This window comes from Microcaecilia unicolor, chromosome 11 (genome assembly GCF_901765095.1).
Source record: "Microcaecilia unicolor chromosome 11, aMicUni1.1, whole genome shotgun sequence".
Lineage (NCBI taxonomy): Eukaryota > Metazoa > Chordata > Amphibia > Gymnophiona > Siphonopidae > Microcaecilia > Microcaecilia unicolor.
This window is the reverse complement of record NC_044041.1, coordinates 174,352,136-174,369,719: the sequence shown is the minus strand read 5'-3', so window position 1 is coordinate 174,369,719 and position 17,584 is coordinate 174,352,136. Positions and strand designations below refer to the sequence as shown.

Here is a 17,584-nt window from a genome sequence, read left to right as displayed (position 1 = left end):
AACCTGAAATGCAACCAGAATAAAAACAGTACAGATATCTGGGAGGGGCTATGGATTGATCAGCTATGATTAATGGAAAGAAAATTATCAGGTATGATTATACATAATTTTACCTTCCATATCATCAAGCTGATCAATCCATAGACTGGTGGGATGTACCGAAGCAGTACTCACCCAGGGCGGGACATTGAAATCCCTGACCTCAACACTGAAGCTCCAAACCGGGCCTCCGCCCGTGCAGCCACCGTCAAACGGTAATGCTTGGAGAATGTATGAGCCGAAGCCCAAGTTGCCGCCTCGCATATCTCTTCCAAGGAGACGGATCCGGCCTCTGCCATCGAGGCCGCCTGAGCTCTCGTGGAGTGAGCCTTCAGCTGGATAGGCGGCACCTTCCTTGCGGCCACATAAGCCGCTGCAATGGCTTCCTTGACCCATCCTGCCACTGTAGGCTTAGCAGCCTGCAGACCCTTACGAGGACCTGCAAACAGGACAAACAGATGATCCGATTTCCGGAAATCATTGGTCACTTCCAAGTATCTGATGATGACTCGCCTCACATCCAGATATTTAAGAGCAGAGTACTCCTCTGGGTAGTCCTCCCTACGAAAGGAAGGGAGACAGAGCTGCTGATTCACATGGAAGCGAGAAACAATCTTGGGCAGAAAGGAAGGCACTGTGCGAATAGTCACTCCTGCCTCAGTGAACTGCAGAAAAGGCTCTCGACATGAGAGCGCCTGGAGCTCGGAAACTCTTCTGGCTGAAGTGATAGCCACCAAAAAGACTGCTTTCCACGTCAGGTCTTTCAGAGATGCCCTTGACAAGGGTTCAAAAGGCGGCTTCTGCAATGCTCTTAGCACCAGGTTGAGATTCCACGCAGGCACCACTGAGTGCAGAGGAGGGTGCAGGTGATTAACTCCCTTGAGAAAGCGCACCACATCTGGCTGCGAAGCCAGGGAAGCACCCTTCAGGCGGCCCCTGAAGCAAGCCAGAGCCGCTACCTGGACTTTAAGGGAACTGAGCGACAGGCCTTTCTCCAGTCCTTCTTGCAGGAACGCCAACAGTGAAGGGAGAAAGTGAGCCTGCTTCACACCACGCTGCAAAGATACGCCAAACCCTGGCGTAAGCAGTAGAAGTAGAGCGCTTCCTCGCTCTTAGCATAGTGGCAATGACCTTGTCTGAGAAGCCCTTCTTCCTCAGACGCTGCCGCTCAATAGCCAGGCCGTAAGACCAAAGGGGGAGGGATCCTCCATCACCACGGGACCCTGATGTAACAGGCCCTGCTCCACTGACAGCCGCAGAGGATCGTCGACTGAGAGCCTGATCAAGTCCGCATATCAGGGACGTCTGGGCCAATCCGGACCCACCAGGATTACCCTGCCGGGATGCTTTGCCACCCGGTCTAGCACCCTGCCCAACATGGGCCAGGGCGGGAACACATAGAGGAGCTCTTGTGTCGGCCACTGTTGGAGAAGAGCATCTACTCCCAGGGATCGAGGGTCCCGTCCTCTGCTGAAAAAGCGCGGCACTTGGCAATTGGCCGATGACGCCATCAGATCTAGGCTCGGCTGGCCCCAGCGCTTCGTGATGTCCAAGAACGCCTGAGCAGATAGTTGCCACTCTCCGGGCTCCAAGGTATGGCGACTGAGAAAGACCGCCTTGACATTCATTACTCCGGCAATGTGGGCCGCTGAAAGCTGCTCCAGGTTCGCTTCCGCCCACTGGCAAAGATTCATAGCCTCCTTGGCTAGAGGGGCGCTCTTGGTACCTCCCTGGCGGTTGACATAGGCCACAGCCGTGGCATTGTCTGACAGGACCCGAACAGGCTTCAACACCAGTACCGGGATGAACTCCAAAAGCGCCAACCGAATGGCTCTGAGTTCCAGGAGGTTGATAGACCACTTTGCCTCTGCAGGAGACCAGAGCCCCTGCGCTGTCCTTCCCAAGCAGTGGGCTCCCCAGCCCGACAAAGAGGCGTCCGTCGTGACGACAATCCACTCTGGGGTCACCAGAGGCATTCCCGCAGACAACTTGTCTGTCTGCATCCACCAGCTCAGCGCCTTGCGCACTGCTGGGTCCAAGGGAAGGCGCACAGCATAATCCTCCGACATCGGAGTCCAGCGCCGCAGCAAAGATTGTTGAAGTGGTCTCATATGAGCCCTGGCCCAGGGCACTACTTCCATCGTGGCCGTCATAGAGCCCAACAGCTGCACATAGTCCCAAGCCCGAAGAGGAGAGGCTACTAGGAACTGGTCCACTTGAGCCTGAAGTTTGACGATCCGATTGTCTGGCAGGAACACTCTGCCCACTTGGGTGTCGAATCGAACTCCCAGGTACTCCAGGGACTGAGTCGGGCGCAGCTGGCTCTTCTCCCAGTTGATGATCCATCCCAGGGAGCTCAAAAGAGCAACTACCCGGTTCACAGCTTTGCCGCACTCTGCATAAGAGGGGGCTCGGATCAACCAGTCATCCAGATAAGGATGGACTTGTACCCCTTCCTTTCGTAGGAAGGCCGCGATGACCACCATTACTTTGGAAAAGGTCCGCGGAGCAGTAGCCAACCCGAATGGGAGGGCTCTGAACTGGAAGTGTCGTCCCAGGACTGCAAAACGCAGAAAGCGTTGATGAGGAGGCCAGATGGGAATATGCAGGTACGCTTCCTTGATGTCCAAGGATGCCAGGAACTCTCCTGCCTTCACTGCCGCTATAACAGAGCGGAGAGTCTCCATGCGAAAGTGCCGCACTTTCAAGGCCCGAATGACCCCTTTGAGGTCGAGGATAGGCCGGACAGAACCTCCTTTCTTTGGTACCACAAAGTAAATGGAGTAACGTCCCTTGCCAAGCTGACTTTCTGGCACCGGAACGACCGCGCCCAGGCGGATCAGATTGTCCAAGGTCTGCTGCACTGCCACAGCTTTGACCGGAGACTTGCAGGGAGAGAGTACTAACCCGTCTTTTAAGGGTCGGCAGAACTCTAGCTTGTAGCCATCTCTGATGACTTCCAGCACCCAGGCGTCTGAAGTTATTGTGGTCCACTCGCCCAGAAACGAGGACAGCCGTCCTCCAATCTGCACTGGGGCGTGGACCAAGGCCCCGTCATTGGGTACGAGACCCTGGGGGAGGACCGGAGGGAGCACCTCCGGGACGGCGGTCTCTGCGAAAGGAATGCTGCTTGGGGGAGAAATTCCTCTTGAAGGAAGAAGGGGCAGAGGAGCCCGACTTGCCCGGGCGGTACCGACGGGCTTCCTGCAACCGTCCTCTGAAGGTACCGGGACGAGTACTAGCTCGAGCCCTGACCTCTGGTAATTTCTTGCCCTTAGACGTGCCGAGATCGGTCACGATTTTGTCCAGCTCGACCCCAAAGAGCAGCTTGCCTTTAAAAGGCAATCTAGCCAGGCGGGATTTAGAGGCGTGGTCAGCAGACCAATGTTTCAGCCAAAGCCACGCAGAGATTGTCTGAGCCATGCCTTTAGCTGAGGCCCTCAAGACATCATACAGCAAGTCTGCCAAATAGGCTAAGCCCGATTCCAGGGCCGGCCAATCAGCCCTCAAGGAATGATCCGAGGGGGAAGCCCGCTGCACCATAGTCAGGCACGCCCTGGCCACATAGGAGCCGCAAACTGAGGCCTGCAAACTTAAAGCAGCCGCCTCAAAGGACGACCTTAAGGCCGCCTCCAATCTTCTGTCTTGGGCGTCCTTTTGCGCCGTGCCACCTTCCACCGGCAAAGCCGTTTTCTTAGTCACCGCAGTGATTAAAGAATCCACGGTAGGCCACAGATAGGCCTCACGTTCACTCACAGCCAAAGGATAGAGGCGGGACATAGCCCTAGCCACTTTAAGGCTCGCTTCCGGGACATCCCATTGAGCCGAAATTAAGGTGTGCATGGCATCATGCACGTGGAAGGTTCTAGGCGGGCGCTTCGTCCCCAGCATAATGGCAGAGCCAACAGGGGCTGAGGGAGAGACGTCCTCCGGAAAGGAAATCTTCAAAGTGTCCATGGCCTGTAACAATAGGTTGGGCAAATCCTCTGGGCTAAAATGCCGCGCTGCAGAGGGGTCATCCGCTCCATCCGAGCGGGGATCTATCTCCTCCAAGGAATCCACAAAGGACCGTTGGGAGACCTCAGACACGCTGCCCTCATCTACATCGGAGGAGACAAAGTCCTCCAAGGCCTGGGAATCAACCCGAGGGCGTTACCTCTGGGAACCTCAACCTCTTTACCAGACGAGGGAGCAGGGGCAGCGTTTTGCATGAGGAAAGCCTGATGCAGCAGCAAAACAAACTCGGGGGAGAAACCCCCCAGACTGTGCACTTCCGCAGCCTGGGCAACAGCCCTAGACGCACCCTCAACCGGCGCTCGCAAGAGCGGGGGAGAGACATGCTGCGCATCCAAAATGGCGTCCGGCGCGACACTCCGCAAAGGAGCCACGCGGGAAGAACGGCGCTTAACTTTAGCCGCTTTTGTGCCGTCGCCCAAATTAAGGGCGTTCATGGCATTAATGTCTCCAACCTCAAGGGCGGCCCACGAAGAAAGCCGTCCGAGCCGCGTGGCCGGCCAAGATGGCGGAGACGAGGAGCGGGAGATGGGCGTTTATGGCGGGAAAAACCGCCACGCCGGAGGAAGGACCGGGACATTCATCGGTCACTAAACTGTCACCCATCAAGGGCGAATCAGGCTGTAAAACCCCCGCATCCCCTCTAGAAGCGCTCCAGCGATCCGGGGAGCGACCCTTTGCGCCCTCGCCCTCCGACGCCATATGCCACGAGGAGAAGAATCGGGGAACCCCCTGCCCGCTATAAAAAGGTAAAATTACCTGCTTGCCGCTCCGAGCTGTAACGAACTGGTGTCCCAGTGAGTAGCTGCAATGAACGTTTAAATAAACGTCGAAATAAACGCCTTTAAGGACGTTTAAATTTTTTTTTTTTTTTTTTTTTTAACGGAGCCAGCGGGAGGGGGGAGAAAAGGAGGGACCTGGCACCACCAGGTTTGCACTTGCTCAAAAGAGCCCTCAACCCCAGGCCTCAACAAAACCTAAGGATTAGGCTTGGAGGCCTAGCCAGAGCTGCTGCTGTGTGTGACCACCACCTGCTGAGATAGAGAACACACTGAGGAGTTTCCGGCAGCACATGACCACATATAGGGAGGCAAAAGTTTGCTCTCTATCTCCACCTGCTGGTAGATGGACACAACCCACCAGTCTATGGATTGATCAGCTTGATGATATGGAAGGAGGAAATAAAAGCGGACTGGCTTGCCTTCGTTCGTTTCCCCTTTCTTTTTCTTTTTTTTTCAACAGGTGATGAAAAAACCCACACAGAGTTGAAAACAGAGCTGCCTGCTCGGGGAACACAGATAGCTTACTCAGCTGTTCAGTTGTCTTTTTTTTTCTTTTTTTTAATGTACTGGCTGCCTCTCCCAAAGGCAATACTCCTTTACAATGAAAGGGTAGCCCTTCCCTTAGTTATTAATAATGCTTTTTGAGGATACACCAGAAGGGAGATAGGGAGGAAATAGGGGGGAGGGACTCGGGGCACCCGAGTTTAACATCCCAGAGGCTGAAAACTAAGACACTTAGTATCAGGATTGACCTCAATAAAATTCCTGGGCACAGAAGAACCAATAAAGAGAATAGGAAAAAAATATATACAAATACCAAAAAGAGAGACTAATAGGCTCACGTCCTACCTGCTGGGAGACTGAGAAAATACTGAGGCTAGGGTCACATGACCAGGGCTCTCATTGGCTCTCTAGAGTCAGAGTTTTTTCTCAGTCTCCACCTGCTGGTAGGCGTGCACAACCATCAGTCCAATCCTGGGCCGGTCCGGATGGACGCTAAGGAAATAGTGGCTAAATCTACAACTGAAGTTTCAACTTTAGTGAGTACTGTTGATACTTTATCGAATTCCTTAGTAGCAATAAAGACGGAATTTAACACTCAAGTGAATAAAATTAAAGATGTAAAAAACGTATGAGATTGTTCCGCAATGGTGGTAAAAGATAAAATGATATTGCATCGTAAGATTGAACAGATTAAATCTCCGCTTTCTACATTTCCCAAAATCTCCAGGCATTACCCCTTTGGAAGTTATTGAAGAAATATTTGCTTGAAGTTTTGAAATTTACCCCGGAAACAATTCCACCGATAAATTGGATATACTACTTACCTAATAAGAAAATCTTGGAGAATTTTTTGGAAAGGTCTGGTCAAGAAAAGACAGACTTATTAAATATATCTGAACTTTTGGAAACATCTTCAGATTCGGAAAGGATGAACATATTGGTTTCATTTGTGTTTGAGTAAGATTTGGAAGCAGTGAGAAGGCTATCCCTCTAATTTACAAACTCTTGTTTAATGGGAAAAAAGTTTGGATATTCCCAGATGTAACAAAGCAAACACAAGATAGGAGGAAAGCTTTTTTGGCCTTAAGAATGGACACTTTGGCATTGGGGGCTTTCTTTTATCTCAACTACCCATGCAAATGTGTCGTTAAATATATGGGTATAAAATATGTCTTTTTTTTCTTCCGGAACAGTTATGTGCTTTTATAGATTTGAAAAAGATTCACACTGTATTACCCTCAGTTGAGAATAAGTAAAAGGGGTGGGGAAATAGCGTGTTATAGCATTTATTGTGATTTGTGAAATGATATTTCTGTAGCTTATCTCCTGAGCTGTACGTTACTTGGCCCCCTTAAATTGTGGTCTAATAGAAGATTAACCATTGTTTTCCTTTTGTTTTTTTTATATAACTGATGTAAAGTTTTTTTCTTTTCTGAATTTCTTGTCCAAGTGTTATGACTTGTAAATTCAAGATATACCAATAAATAGAAAATAAAAAAAAATAAAAAAAACAACATTGGTGCTAGCTGGCAAAGTCCTACCTTGTTCAAAATTAACTAAAACTTAGCTGGCTCTCAGATACTTGGAGGCTAGCTAAACAAATTAAAAATTTTGGACTGCCTGCTACAACTATTATGTATGACAGTTTTACTAGATTAAAATAAAATTAACAGCAGCATTACATTAAAATACAGTTACACAAACAATCCTGTCAGAGCTATAAATCCCATAATACATGCTTTTACCTTTGGGCCCTTTTACCCTATGAAACTAGCTAGCTGCAGAGGATGATTTAAAGCAACTCCTGAACAAGGTCCCCACACTGGTTTCAGACATCTCTAGTTTGGCCAATTACATCATATACTCACCTCACATTCAGATTTATTCTTTGGTCCTATGGTGCCACGAATTCGCTCATGCAGTGGAACATGCTGAATGAATTTGTATCCTGGAGGGACGGGGAAATAGGGCTCATCACGCTGTCCAAAGTTGAACTCGATGGCACAGTTCTTCACTAGGACATGGGGGAAGAAAGCCTGGCCAGCTACCAACTCCCTTCTGATTCGGTATGCCACGCCCAATGTTCTGCCATTCTTTGCGAAAGACATCTGAATGTCATTCCCAGATTCAAAGTCCTATTCAGAGATAAAAATGCTCACGTCATGGGAATCACCAGTTTACACCTCTAAGGTAAAATGAAGGTCTCACACATTCAACTTGAAGTGCAGAGCCTGTTTTCATATGGATACTTACAATAAAACACCCAATTATATCATTCTCCCCAAAGGATTCACCATAGTTTTCAAATTTGCAGTTAGTTGATTTTTTCCCTGTGCCTCCAAATCCATAAGAATACAGCTCTTCACCTGAAAATCAGAGAGATTTCATAATTAAAAATGATTATTTTTTTTTCTCGATTTTGACAAGTGTTTCCTCTTAAAGGCAGCTGTCCGTTTGGGGAAGAGGGTAAAGAGGAGGACATTTGTTCCTTTTTCTTTAAATGGAAAAAAAGTTACCAACATTTAAAAGGCAAAATGAATTCTTACCTGGAATCCTGCCTGTCCAAATGAATGAGTTGTGCCCTGCCAGCTGAAAATTGGAGACAGAGAGAAAAAAAAAACCCCCACCAGAACTTTCCAATGACATCACTGGTATAAGGAGTGGTGAAGACAAGGCACTTGCCAATATATCAACGTCAAAGCTAAAAATTTCTGAAAAACTAAGGAGAAATTACACCTTAGCTGCTAATTTGCTTTGCTTTAGTCCCGCCGTACTGGCCAAGAATGTGACTGATGGGTTGTGCACGCCTTCCAGCAGGTGGAGACTGAGAACTCTGACTCCAGGGAGAGCCAATAAGAGCCCCTGCCAGCTACAGCCAGATCCAGTATGATAGTAACAAAGCAGAAGAAAAGGAGCAGAAATACTCTCTGTGCATCTGTGAACCTTAGCAGCCACTGGCACTTCGCTAACCCAGAGCATGTGCCTCGTATTTAATGTGCCCTTTGTATATGCAAAGAGTTGTAGGACACCTTCTGTGGTTTGTTTTCTTTTTTGAAAAGGGAAAATTAAGTTCTTACCTTGGTAATTTTCTTTCCTTTAGTCACAGCAGATGAATCATTACGAATAGTTGTGACCACCTACCAGCAGGGGGAGATAGAGAACACTGAAAACCATAGTGCCTCTAGGACGGCTAGCTCCATCTGCCTCTCAATATTTTGAAGCTTCCAAAGCAGTGTTAAACCGCAAAGTAGCATAACATGAATTTTCCTCACAGCGAACGAACGCCCCAGAACCGGAGCAATAACACAAAGGAGGGACGAACTCAATCTCCTGTAGTAGAACAGAAATCCTGAAGACTATTTTCCAACTTCTCCCAATGAGGGAACATGTCTGCAGGAAAAACTGAACACAAAACAGAGTCAATCAAGGAGGGATCATGGATTCATCTGCTGTAACTAAAGGAAAGAAAATTACCAAGGTAAGAACCTAATTTTCCCTTCCTTGTCATCAGCAGCAGATGAATCCATTACGAATGGGATGTATCAAAGCAATCCCTAGATAGGGCGGGAACAAGCCACACCACGCGCAAGCACTTGTGCGCCAAAAAGTGCGTCCCTCCTGGCAGCCACATCTAGCCTGTAATGACGGGCAAAAGAGAGCTTAGAAGCCCAAGTAGCTGCACTACATATCTCTTGAAGAGAGTGCGCTCCCGTCTCAGCCCAAGAGGAAGAAATCGCTCTTGTGGAATGTGCCTTAAAGGCGTCAGGCGGAGGCCGGCCAGATAGCAGATATGCATAAAAAATGGCTTCCTTAAGCCAACGGGCTATAGTGGCTTTAGACGCTGGAGACCCTATGCGAGGACCTGACAACAATACAAAAAGGTGATCAGAGGTCCTGAAAGCATTTGACATCTGCAGATACTGCAACAGAACCATGTGCACATCCAGAAGGTGCAGCCGCCCAAAAGATTCCGGAAACTCCTCCCTAAGAAAGGAGGGCAGATAAATAGGCTGGTTTAGGTGAAACGCTGAAACCACCTTAGGCAGGAAGGAAGGCACAGTACGTACCGCTACTCCGGACTCTAAGCATTGCAGAAATGGGTCTCGACAGAACAGTGCCTGGAGCTCAGACACCCGTCTCGCCGATGTAATGGTCACCAAAAGGCCTGTCTTTAAGATTCACATCCTTCTCCGAAGCTCGCCTCAGTGGCTCGAAGGGCGAACACTGAAGAGCCTTTAATACTAGCCCCAGGTTCCAAGTCGGACAAGGGGCCCGCACGGGAGGCCGAAGCACCCCTCAAAGAAACTGTGCAATGTCCAGATGCGCAGCCAGGGAGAGGACAGCGACCTTCCCCCAAAAACATGCCAAGGCTGCCACTTGAACACGCAGGGAATTATAGGCCTATACCATCCTGCAAAAAGTCAAGTGTCGGTAAGACAGAAGCCCGCATGGGTGTGATCGCTTTAGAAACACACCAAGCCTCACACTGGCCCCAGATCAGAGCATAGGCAATGGAAGAGAGTGGAGATGACCTTGTTAGAATAGCCCTTGTCTCTCTAATTGCACCCTCTCAATAGCCATGCTGTAAGACCAAAGCGGCAGGGATCCTCCATGGTCACCAGACCCTGTGTCAACAGGTTCGGTACCAGAGGCAAAGGAAGGGGAGCCTCCACCAGCATCCGCCGGAGGTCCGCATACCATGGCCGCCTGGGCCTATCCGGTGCAATGAGGATCACCACTCCTTGATGCAGCCGAATTCGCAGGAGTCGTAGATCTATCAAGGGCCAAGGAAGGAACACATACAGGAGGCCCGGGTTGAGCCAAGGTATCCAACCCCGCCGAGCGAGGATCTCTCCGTCTGCTGTAAAAGCACGGGACTTTGGCATTTGTGCTTGAGGCCATAAGATCCGCTACGGGCGTTCCACATTTGGCACAGATCTGAAGTAACACTTAATCTGCCAGTTCCCACTCCGCAGGGTCGATTTGATACCTGCTTAGAAAGTCGGCTTGCACGTTGCTCTGACCTGCTATGTGAGCTGCTGACAGAAGCTGCAGATGTAGCTCGGCCCAGTGGCATATCTGAGCGGCCTCTGCGGCCACTGTTTGACACAGAGTGCCGCCTTGTCGATTTATGTAGGCCACTGCTGTCATGTTGTCTGACAGAACTCTGACAGCCAGTCCCTCCAGAGTCATGTGGAAGTCCAGAAGAGCCTGGAATATCGCTCTTAGTTCCAAGCGATTGATGGACCACCCCATTTCCTCGGGTGTCCACAGACCCTAGGCATAGCTTCCATGGCAATGTGCTCCCCAGCCCTTCAGGCTGGCATCTGTTATCACCAGGCACCAATCGGGAAGAGCTAGCGGCATTCTTCGCCGCAGCATGCTGTCTGAGAGCCACCACTCCATACTGAGTCGGTTGGGCCGCAGGGAGCCACGCGAGTCTGCGTTGATAATCCTGGGACATAGGAGGCTGGTAGAGGCTATTATTAAAAACAAAATTACAGAACACATCCGAGGACATGGATTACTGAGACCGAGTCAGCACGGCTTTTGTGTGGGGAAATCTTGCCTGACCACTTCAATTCTTTGAAGGAGTAAACAAACATGTGGACAAAGGAGAGCCGGTTGATATTGTGTATCTGGATTTTCAAAAGGCGTTTGACAAGGTACCTCATGAAAGGCTACAGAGGAAATTGGAGGGTCATGGGATAGGAGGAAATGTCCTATTGTGGATTAAAAACTGGTTGAAGGATAGAAAACAGAGAGTGGGGTTAAATGGGCAGTATTCACAATGGAGAAGGGTAGTTAGTGGGGTTCCTCAGAGGTCTGTACTAGGACCGCTGCTTTTTTTTTTTTTTTTTCAAATTTTTTCATTATACAATATTCAATCAATCTTGAATATTACACGATACATGCAATAATTCCATCTTTAATTACAAAATCATACTTCTAAGAAACAAATAATAACTATCGACCACAAATAAATGTAATTGACCCAAGAGGAAAAATATATATAATTATAAGCTAATATAACAAAGCTCAATCATATACTTATCCAAAGATTGCGTCATATTCAGAATGACCTATTCCAGGCTGCTATACATTGTTACATTTGGGTCTAAATTCTCACAATCACACCCTCTTTGCTTTTCAAAAAATCCTCCAATTGATTAGGTTCAAAAAACTGAAATTGCTTTGTTTGGTATAGAATCCTACAAACACAAGGGAACTTTAATTGAAAATTTGCACCAAGTGCTACTACCCTTAAACGCAGTAGCAAAAATAACTTACGTCTCTTCTGGGTTTCCCTGGATAGGTCCGGGAAAACCCTTACTTTTGAACCCAAAAATAAAGAATTGAGATGTCTCAAGGACAGCCTAAGCACTGCATCTCTATCTATCTCCAGGGCGAATGTCACCAACAAAGTTGTCCTTTGCGTGACCACCTCCAGAGAAGATTCTAGGAACTCAGATTCATTCCACCTGAAGGATTTAAATTATCTGGTACTTTACCAGTACTCTGTAAATAATATGCTCTTGTAATAGGTGGTAATGAACTATCAGACATTCCCAGAACTTCCACTAGATATTTCTTAACCATCTGTACTGGAGTAATAAGTGGCGATTTTGAAAAGTTTATAATACGCAGGTTAAGTCTCTTCGATTGATTCTCCAAATACTCCAAGCGCTTAGAGGCAAAACACCTCTCCTTAATCAAAGATTGTTCCACAAGTTCCATTTTTGCAAATTTTTCAGATAGAGTTTTTACCTCCATAGCTTGGTAATCATTAATTTGTAATTGTTTTAATGCAGTCTCGGCTATAACCTTGATACTTTCAGTATTCTTTGCTATCAAAGTCTGTAAGGCAGAGAGAGTGGAGGAATTCAGTTCCCAAAGTGACTCTAACGTCACTACAGCAGGTTTTTCTTTCCCCTCGAAAACCAGTTGAGGTGCTCTAGCAGTTTGTTCCAGGATACTCACAATTGTAGTAGAAACTACAGGAGCAGAACTACCCTCTGGTATATTCAAGCTGGCAGCATTTGTTCCGGCTTCGTGTAGGTTCCCTCCCTGAATGCTCTCTTCTCCCATCGGGGTTTGAACAGCAGGACTCATCACGAAGCACTCCCTTCCTGGTTGAGGGGGCACTGCACGTAGAACAGGGCTCAGGGAAGCCCCGTTGACACTGTCGGCCAGCTCTGATACGCTGGCTCCAGCAGCAGGAGTAGATGTCACATCTGAACCGGAGGCGATTCCAAACCGCTCGAGTGTCGACTGTTGGAGCGGGGGTTTACTTCCAGGGAGAGAGGGAGTCTCCCTGACCTTCCCCCATCTCTTACCCATCACAAACGGCAGGTAAGGCTCTCTTTCCAGTGTCTGCTAGAGCTGGATCGTAACGCGTCCGCTGATGCCAATCATACCGCGGCCATCTTGGATCTCGCACTCGGACCGCTGCTTTTTAATATATTTATAAATGATTTAGAGATGGGAGTAACTAGCGAAGTAAGGTAAAATTATGTATAATCATACCTGATAATTTTCTTTCCATTAATCATAGCTGATCAATCCATAGACTGGTGGGTTGTGTCCATCTACCAGCAGGTGGAGATAGAGAGCAAACTTTTGCCTCCCTATATGTGGTCATGTGCTGCCAGAAACTCCTCAGTATGTCGATATCAAAGCTCCATCCGCAGGACTCAGCACTTAGAGAATTACACCCACGAAGGGACACTCTGCCCAGCTCACCACCGCCGAAACGGGGGAGGGGAATTAACCCAGCTCATCCCCACACAAGTGGGGGAGGGGAATCTGTCCAGCTCATCCCCGCGGAGCGGGGGAGGGACACCACACCCGCCGATGCGGGGGGATCTGGCTTATCCTGCAACCGCAACCGCGGGAGGAGCTGACTGACCCTAACACCGCCGAAGCGGGAGGGGTACAAAGCTGCCCTACAGCCGCACGAAGCGGGAGGGAGTGCCGGCAGAATTTTAAGTCTCAATCCAGCCCCGTAAAACGGAGGGGAGAGGAATGCAGCAGCTCACTGTAACACAAACTCGTCTCAACTCTTGAAGAATCCAAGTGAAAAAACTTGAACACGAAGTCTTTCTGAAGTAACTGAAGACTAAACTTGAACCTGAAATGCAACCAGAATAAAAACAGTACAGATATCTGGGAGGGGCTATGGATTGATCAGCTATGATTAATGGAAAGAAAATTATCAGGTATGATTATACATAATTTTACCTTCCATATCATCAAGCTGATCAATCCATAGACTGGTGGGATGTACCGAAGCAGTACTCACCCAGGGCGGGACATACAGTGGTGGAAATAAGTATTTGATCCCTTGCTGATTTTGTAAGTTTGCCCACTGACAAAGACATGAGCAGCCCATAATTGAAGGGTAGGTTATTGGTAACAGTGAGAGATAGCACATCACAAATTAAATCCGGAAAATCACATTGTGGAAAGTATATGAATTTATTTGCATTCTGCAGAGGGAAATAAGTATTTGATCCCCCACCAACCAGTAAGAGATCTAGCCCCTACAGACCAGGTAGATGCTCCAAATCAACTCGTTACCTGCATGACAGACAGCTGTCGGCAATGGTCACCTGTATGAAAGACACCTGTCCACAGACTCAGTGAATCAGTCAGACTCTAACCTCTACAAAATGGCCAAGAGCAAGGAGCTGTCTAAGGATGTCAGGGACAAGATCATACACCTGCACAAGGCTGGAATGGGCTACAAAACCATCAGTAAGACGCTGGGCGAGAAGGAGACAACTGTTGGTGCCATAGTAAGAAAATGGAAGAAGTACAAAATGACTGTCAATCGACAAAGATCTGGGGCTCCACGCAAAATCTCACCTCGTGGGGTATCCTTGATCATGAGGAAGGTTAGAAATCAGCCTACAACTACAAGGGGGGAACTTGTCAATGATCTCAAGGCAGCTGGGACCACTGTCACCACGAAAACCATTGGTAACACATTACGACATAACGGATTGCAATCCTGCAGTGCCCGCAAGGTCCCCCTGCTCCGGAAGGCACATGTGACGGCCCGTCTGAAGTTTGCCAGTGAACACCTGGATGATGCCGAGAGTGATTGGGAGAAGGTGCTGTGGTCAGATGAGACAAAAATTGAGCTCTTTGGCATGAACTCAACTCGCCGTGTTTGGAGGAAGAGAAATGCTGCCTATGACCCAAAGAACACCGTCCCCACTGTCAAGCATGGAGGTGGAAATGTTATGTTTTGGGGGTGTTTCTCTGCTAAGGGCACAGGACTACTTCACCGCATCAATGGGAGAATGGATGGGGCCATGTACCGTACAATTCTGAGTGACAACCTCCTTCCCTCCGCCAGGGCCTTAAAAATGGGTCGTGGCTGGGTCTTCCAGCACGACAATGACCCAAAACATACAGCCAAGGCAACAAAGGAGTGGCTCAGGAAGAAGCACATTAGGGTCATAGAGTGGCCTAGCCAGTCACCAGACCTTAATCCCATTGAAAACTTATGGAGGGAGCTGAAGCTGCGAGTTGCCAAGCGACAGCCCAGAACTCTTAATGATTTAGAGATGATCTGCAAAGAGGAGTGGACCAAAATTCCTCCTGACATGTGTGCAAACCTCATCATCAACTACAGAAGACGTCTGACCGCTGTGCTTGCCAACAAGGGTTTTGCCACCAAGTATTAGGTCTTGTTTGCCAGAGGGATTAAATACTTATTTCCCTCTGCAGAATGCAAATAAATTCATATACTTTCCACAATGTGATTTTCCGGATTTAATTTGTGATGTGCTATCTCTCACTGTTACCAATAACCTACCCTTCAATTATGGGCTGCTCATGTCTTTGTCAGTGGGCAAACTTACAAAATCAGCAAGGGATCAAATACTTATTTCCACCACTGTAGAAATCCCTGACCTCAACACTGAAGCTCCAAACCGGGCCTCCGCCCGTGCAGCCACAGTCAAACGGTAATGCTTGGAGAATGTATGAGCCGAAGCCCAAGTTGCCGCCTTGCATATCTCTTCCAAGGAGACGGATCCGACCTCTGCCATCGAGGCCGCCTGAGCTCTCGTGGAGTGAGCCTTCAGCTGGATAGGCGGCACCTTCCCCGCGGCCACATAAGCCACTGCAATGGCTTCCTTGACCCATCTTGCCACTGTAGGCTTAGCAGCCTGCAGACCCTTACGAGGGCCTGCAAACAGGACAAACAGATGATCCGATTTCCGGAAATCATTGGTCACTTCCAAGTATCTGATGATGACTCGTCTCACATCCAGATATTTAAGAGCAGAGTACTCCTCTGGGTAGTCCTCCCTACGAAAGGAAGGGAGACAGAGCTGCTGATTCACATGGAAGCGAGAAACAATCTTGGGCAGGAAGGAAGGCACTGTGCGAATAGTCACTCCTGCCTCAGTGAACTGCAGAAAAGGCTCTCGACATGAGAGCGCCTGGAGCTCGGAAACTCTTCTGGCTGAAGTGATAGCCACCAAAAAGACTGCTTTCAACGTCAGGTCTTTCAGAGATGCCCTCGACAAGGGTTCAAAAGGCGGCTTCTGCAATGCTCTTAGCACCAGGTTGAGATTCCACGCAGGCACCACTGAGTGCAGAGGAGGGCGCAGGTGATTAACTCCCTTGAGAAAGCGCACCACATCTGGCTGTGAAGCCAGGGAAGCACCCTTCAGGCGGCCCCTGAAGCAAGCCAGAGCCGCTACCTGGACTTTAAGGGAACTGAGCGACAGGCCTTTCTCCAGACCTTCTTGCAGGAACGCCAACACTGAAGAAATTGGAGCCGTAAAGGGAGAAAGTGAGCCTGCTTCACACCACGCTGCAAAGATACGCCAAACCCTGGCGTAAGCAGTAGAAGTAGAGCGCTTCCTCGCTCTCAGCATAGTGGCGATGACCTTGTCTGAGAAGCCCTTCTTCCTCAGACGCTGCCGCTCAATAGCCAGGCCGTAAGACCAAAGGGGGAGGGATCCTCCATCACCACGGGACCCTGATGTAACAGGCCCTGCTCCACTGGCAGCCGCAGAGGATCGTCGACTGAGAGCCTGATCAAGTCCGCATACCAGGGACGTCTGGGCCAATCCGGACCCACCAGGATTACCCTGGCGGGATGCTTTGCCACCCGGTCTAGCACCCTGCCCAACATGGGCCAGGGCGGGAACACAGAGGAGCTCTTGTGTCGGCCACTGTTGGAGAAGAGCATCTACTCCCAGGGATCGAGGGTCCCGTCCTCTGCTGAAAAAGCGCGGCACTTGGCAATTGGCCGATGACGCTATCAGATCTAGGCTCGGCTGGCCCCAGCGCTTCGTGATGTCCAAGAACGCCTGAGCAGATAGCTGCCACTCTCCGGGCTCCAAGGTATGGCGACTGAGAAAGTCCGCCTTGACATTCATGACCCCGGCAATGTGAGCCGCTGACAGCTGCTCCAGGTTCGCTTCCGCCCACTGGCAAAGATTCATAGCCTCCTTGGCTAGAGGGGCGCTCTTGGTACCTCCTTGGCGGTGGACATAGGCCACAGCCGTGGCATTGTCCGACAGGACCCGTACAGGCTTCAACACCAGTACCGGGATGAACTCCAAAAGCGCCAACCGAATGGCTCTGAGTTCCAGGAGGTTGATAGACCACTTTGCCTCTGCAGGAGACCAGAGCCCCTGCGCTGTCCTTCCCAAACAGTGGGCTCCCCAGCCCGACAAAGAGGCGTCCGTCGTGACGACAATCCACTCCGGGGTCACAAGAGGCATCCCTGCAGACAACTTGTCTGTCTGCATCCACCAGCTCAGCGCCTTGCGCACTGCTGGGTCCAAGGGAAGGCGCACAGCATAATCCTCCGACATCGGAGTCCAGCGCCGCAGCAAAGAGTGTTGAAGTGGTCTCATATGAGCCCTGGCCCAGGGTACTACTTCCATCGTGGCCGTCATAGAGCCCAACAGCTGCACATAGTCCCAAGCCCGAAGAGGAGAGGCTACTAGGAACTGGTCCACCTGAGCCTGAAGTTTGACAATCCGATTGTCTGGCAGGAACACTCTGCCCACCTGGGTGTCGAATCGAACTCCCAGGTACTCCAGGGACTGAGTCGGGCGCAGCTGGCTCTTCTCCCAGTTGATGATCCATCCCAGGGAGCTCAAAAGAGCAACTACCCGGTCCACAGCTTTGCCGCACTCTGCATAAGAGGGGGCTCGGATCAACCAGTCGTCCAGATAAGGATGGACTTGTACCCCTTCCTTTCGTAGGAA

The 17,584-nt window shown here is 49.5% G+C and overlaps 1 protein-coding gene across 2 annotated transcripts in view; it reads right to left on the bottom strand.

Moving 5' to 3' along the window:
* Positions 1-17,584, bottom strand: part of HNRNPUL1 (heterogeneous nuclear ribonucleoprotein U like 1) — a 226,452-nt gene that overhangs the window by 99,992 nt on the left and 108,876 nt on the right. For both annotated transcript variants that reach the window (XM_030217273.1, XM_030217274.1), the window contains exons 7-8: positions 7,593-7,705; positions 7,208-7,474 (exon numbers count right to left, since the gene is read on the bottom strand). In XM_030217273.1, coding sequence (XP_030073133.1) covers positions 7,208-7,474; positions 7,593-7,705 — 380 coding nt within the window. The remainder of the gene's footprint in view (positions 1-7,207; positions 7,475-7,592; positions 7,706-17,584) is intronic.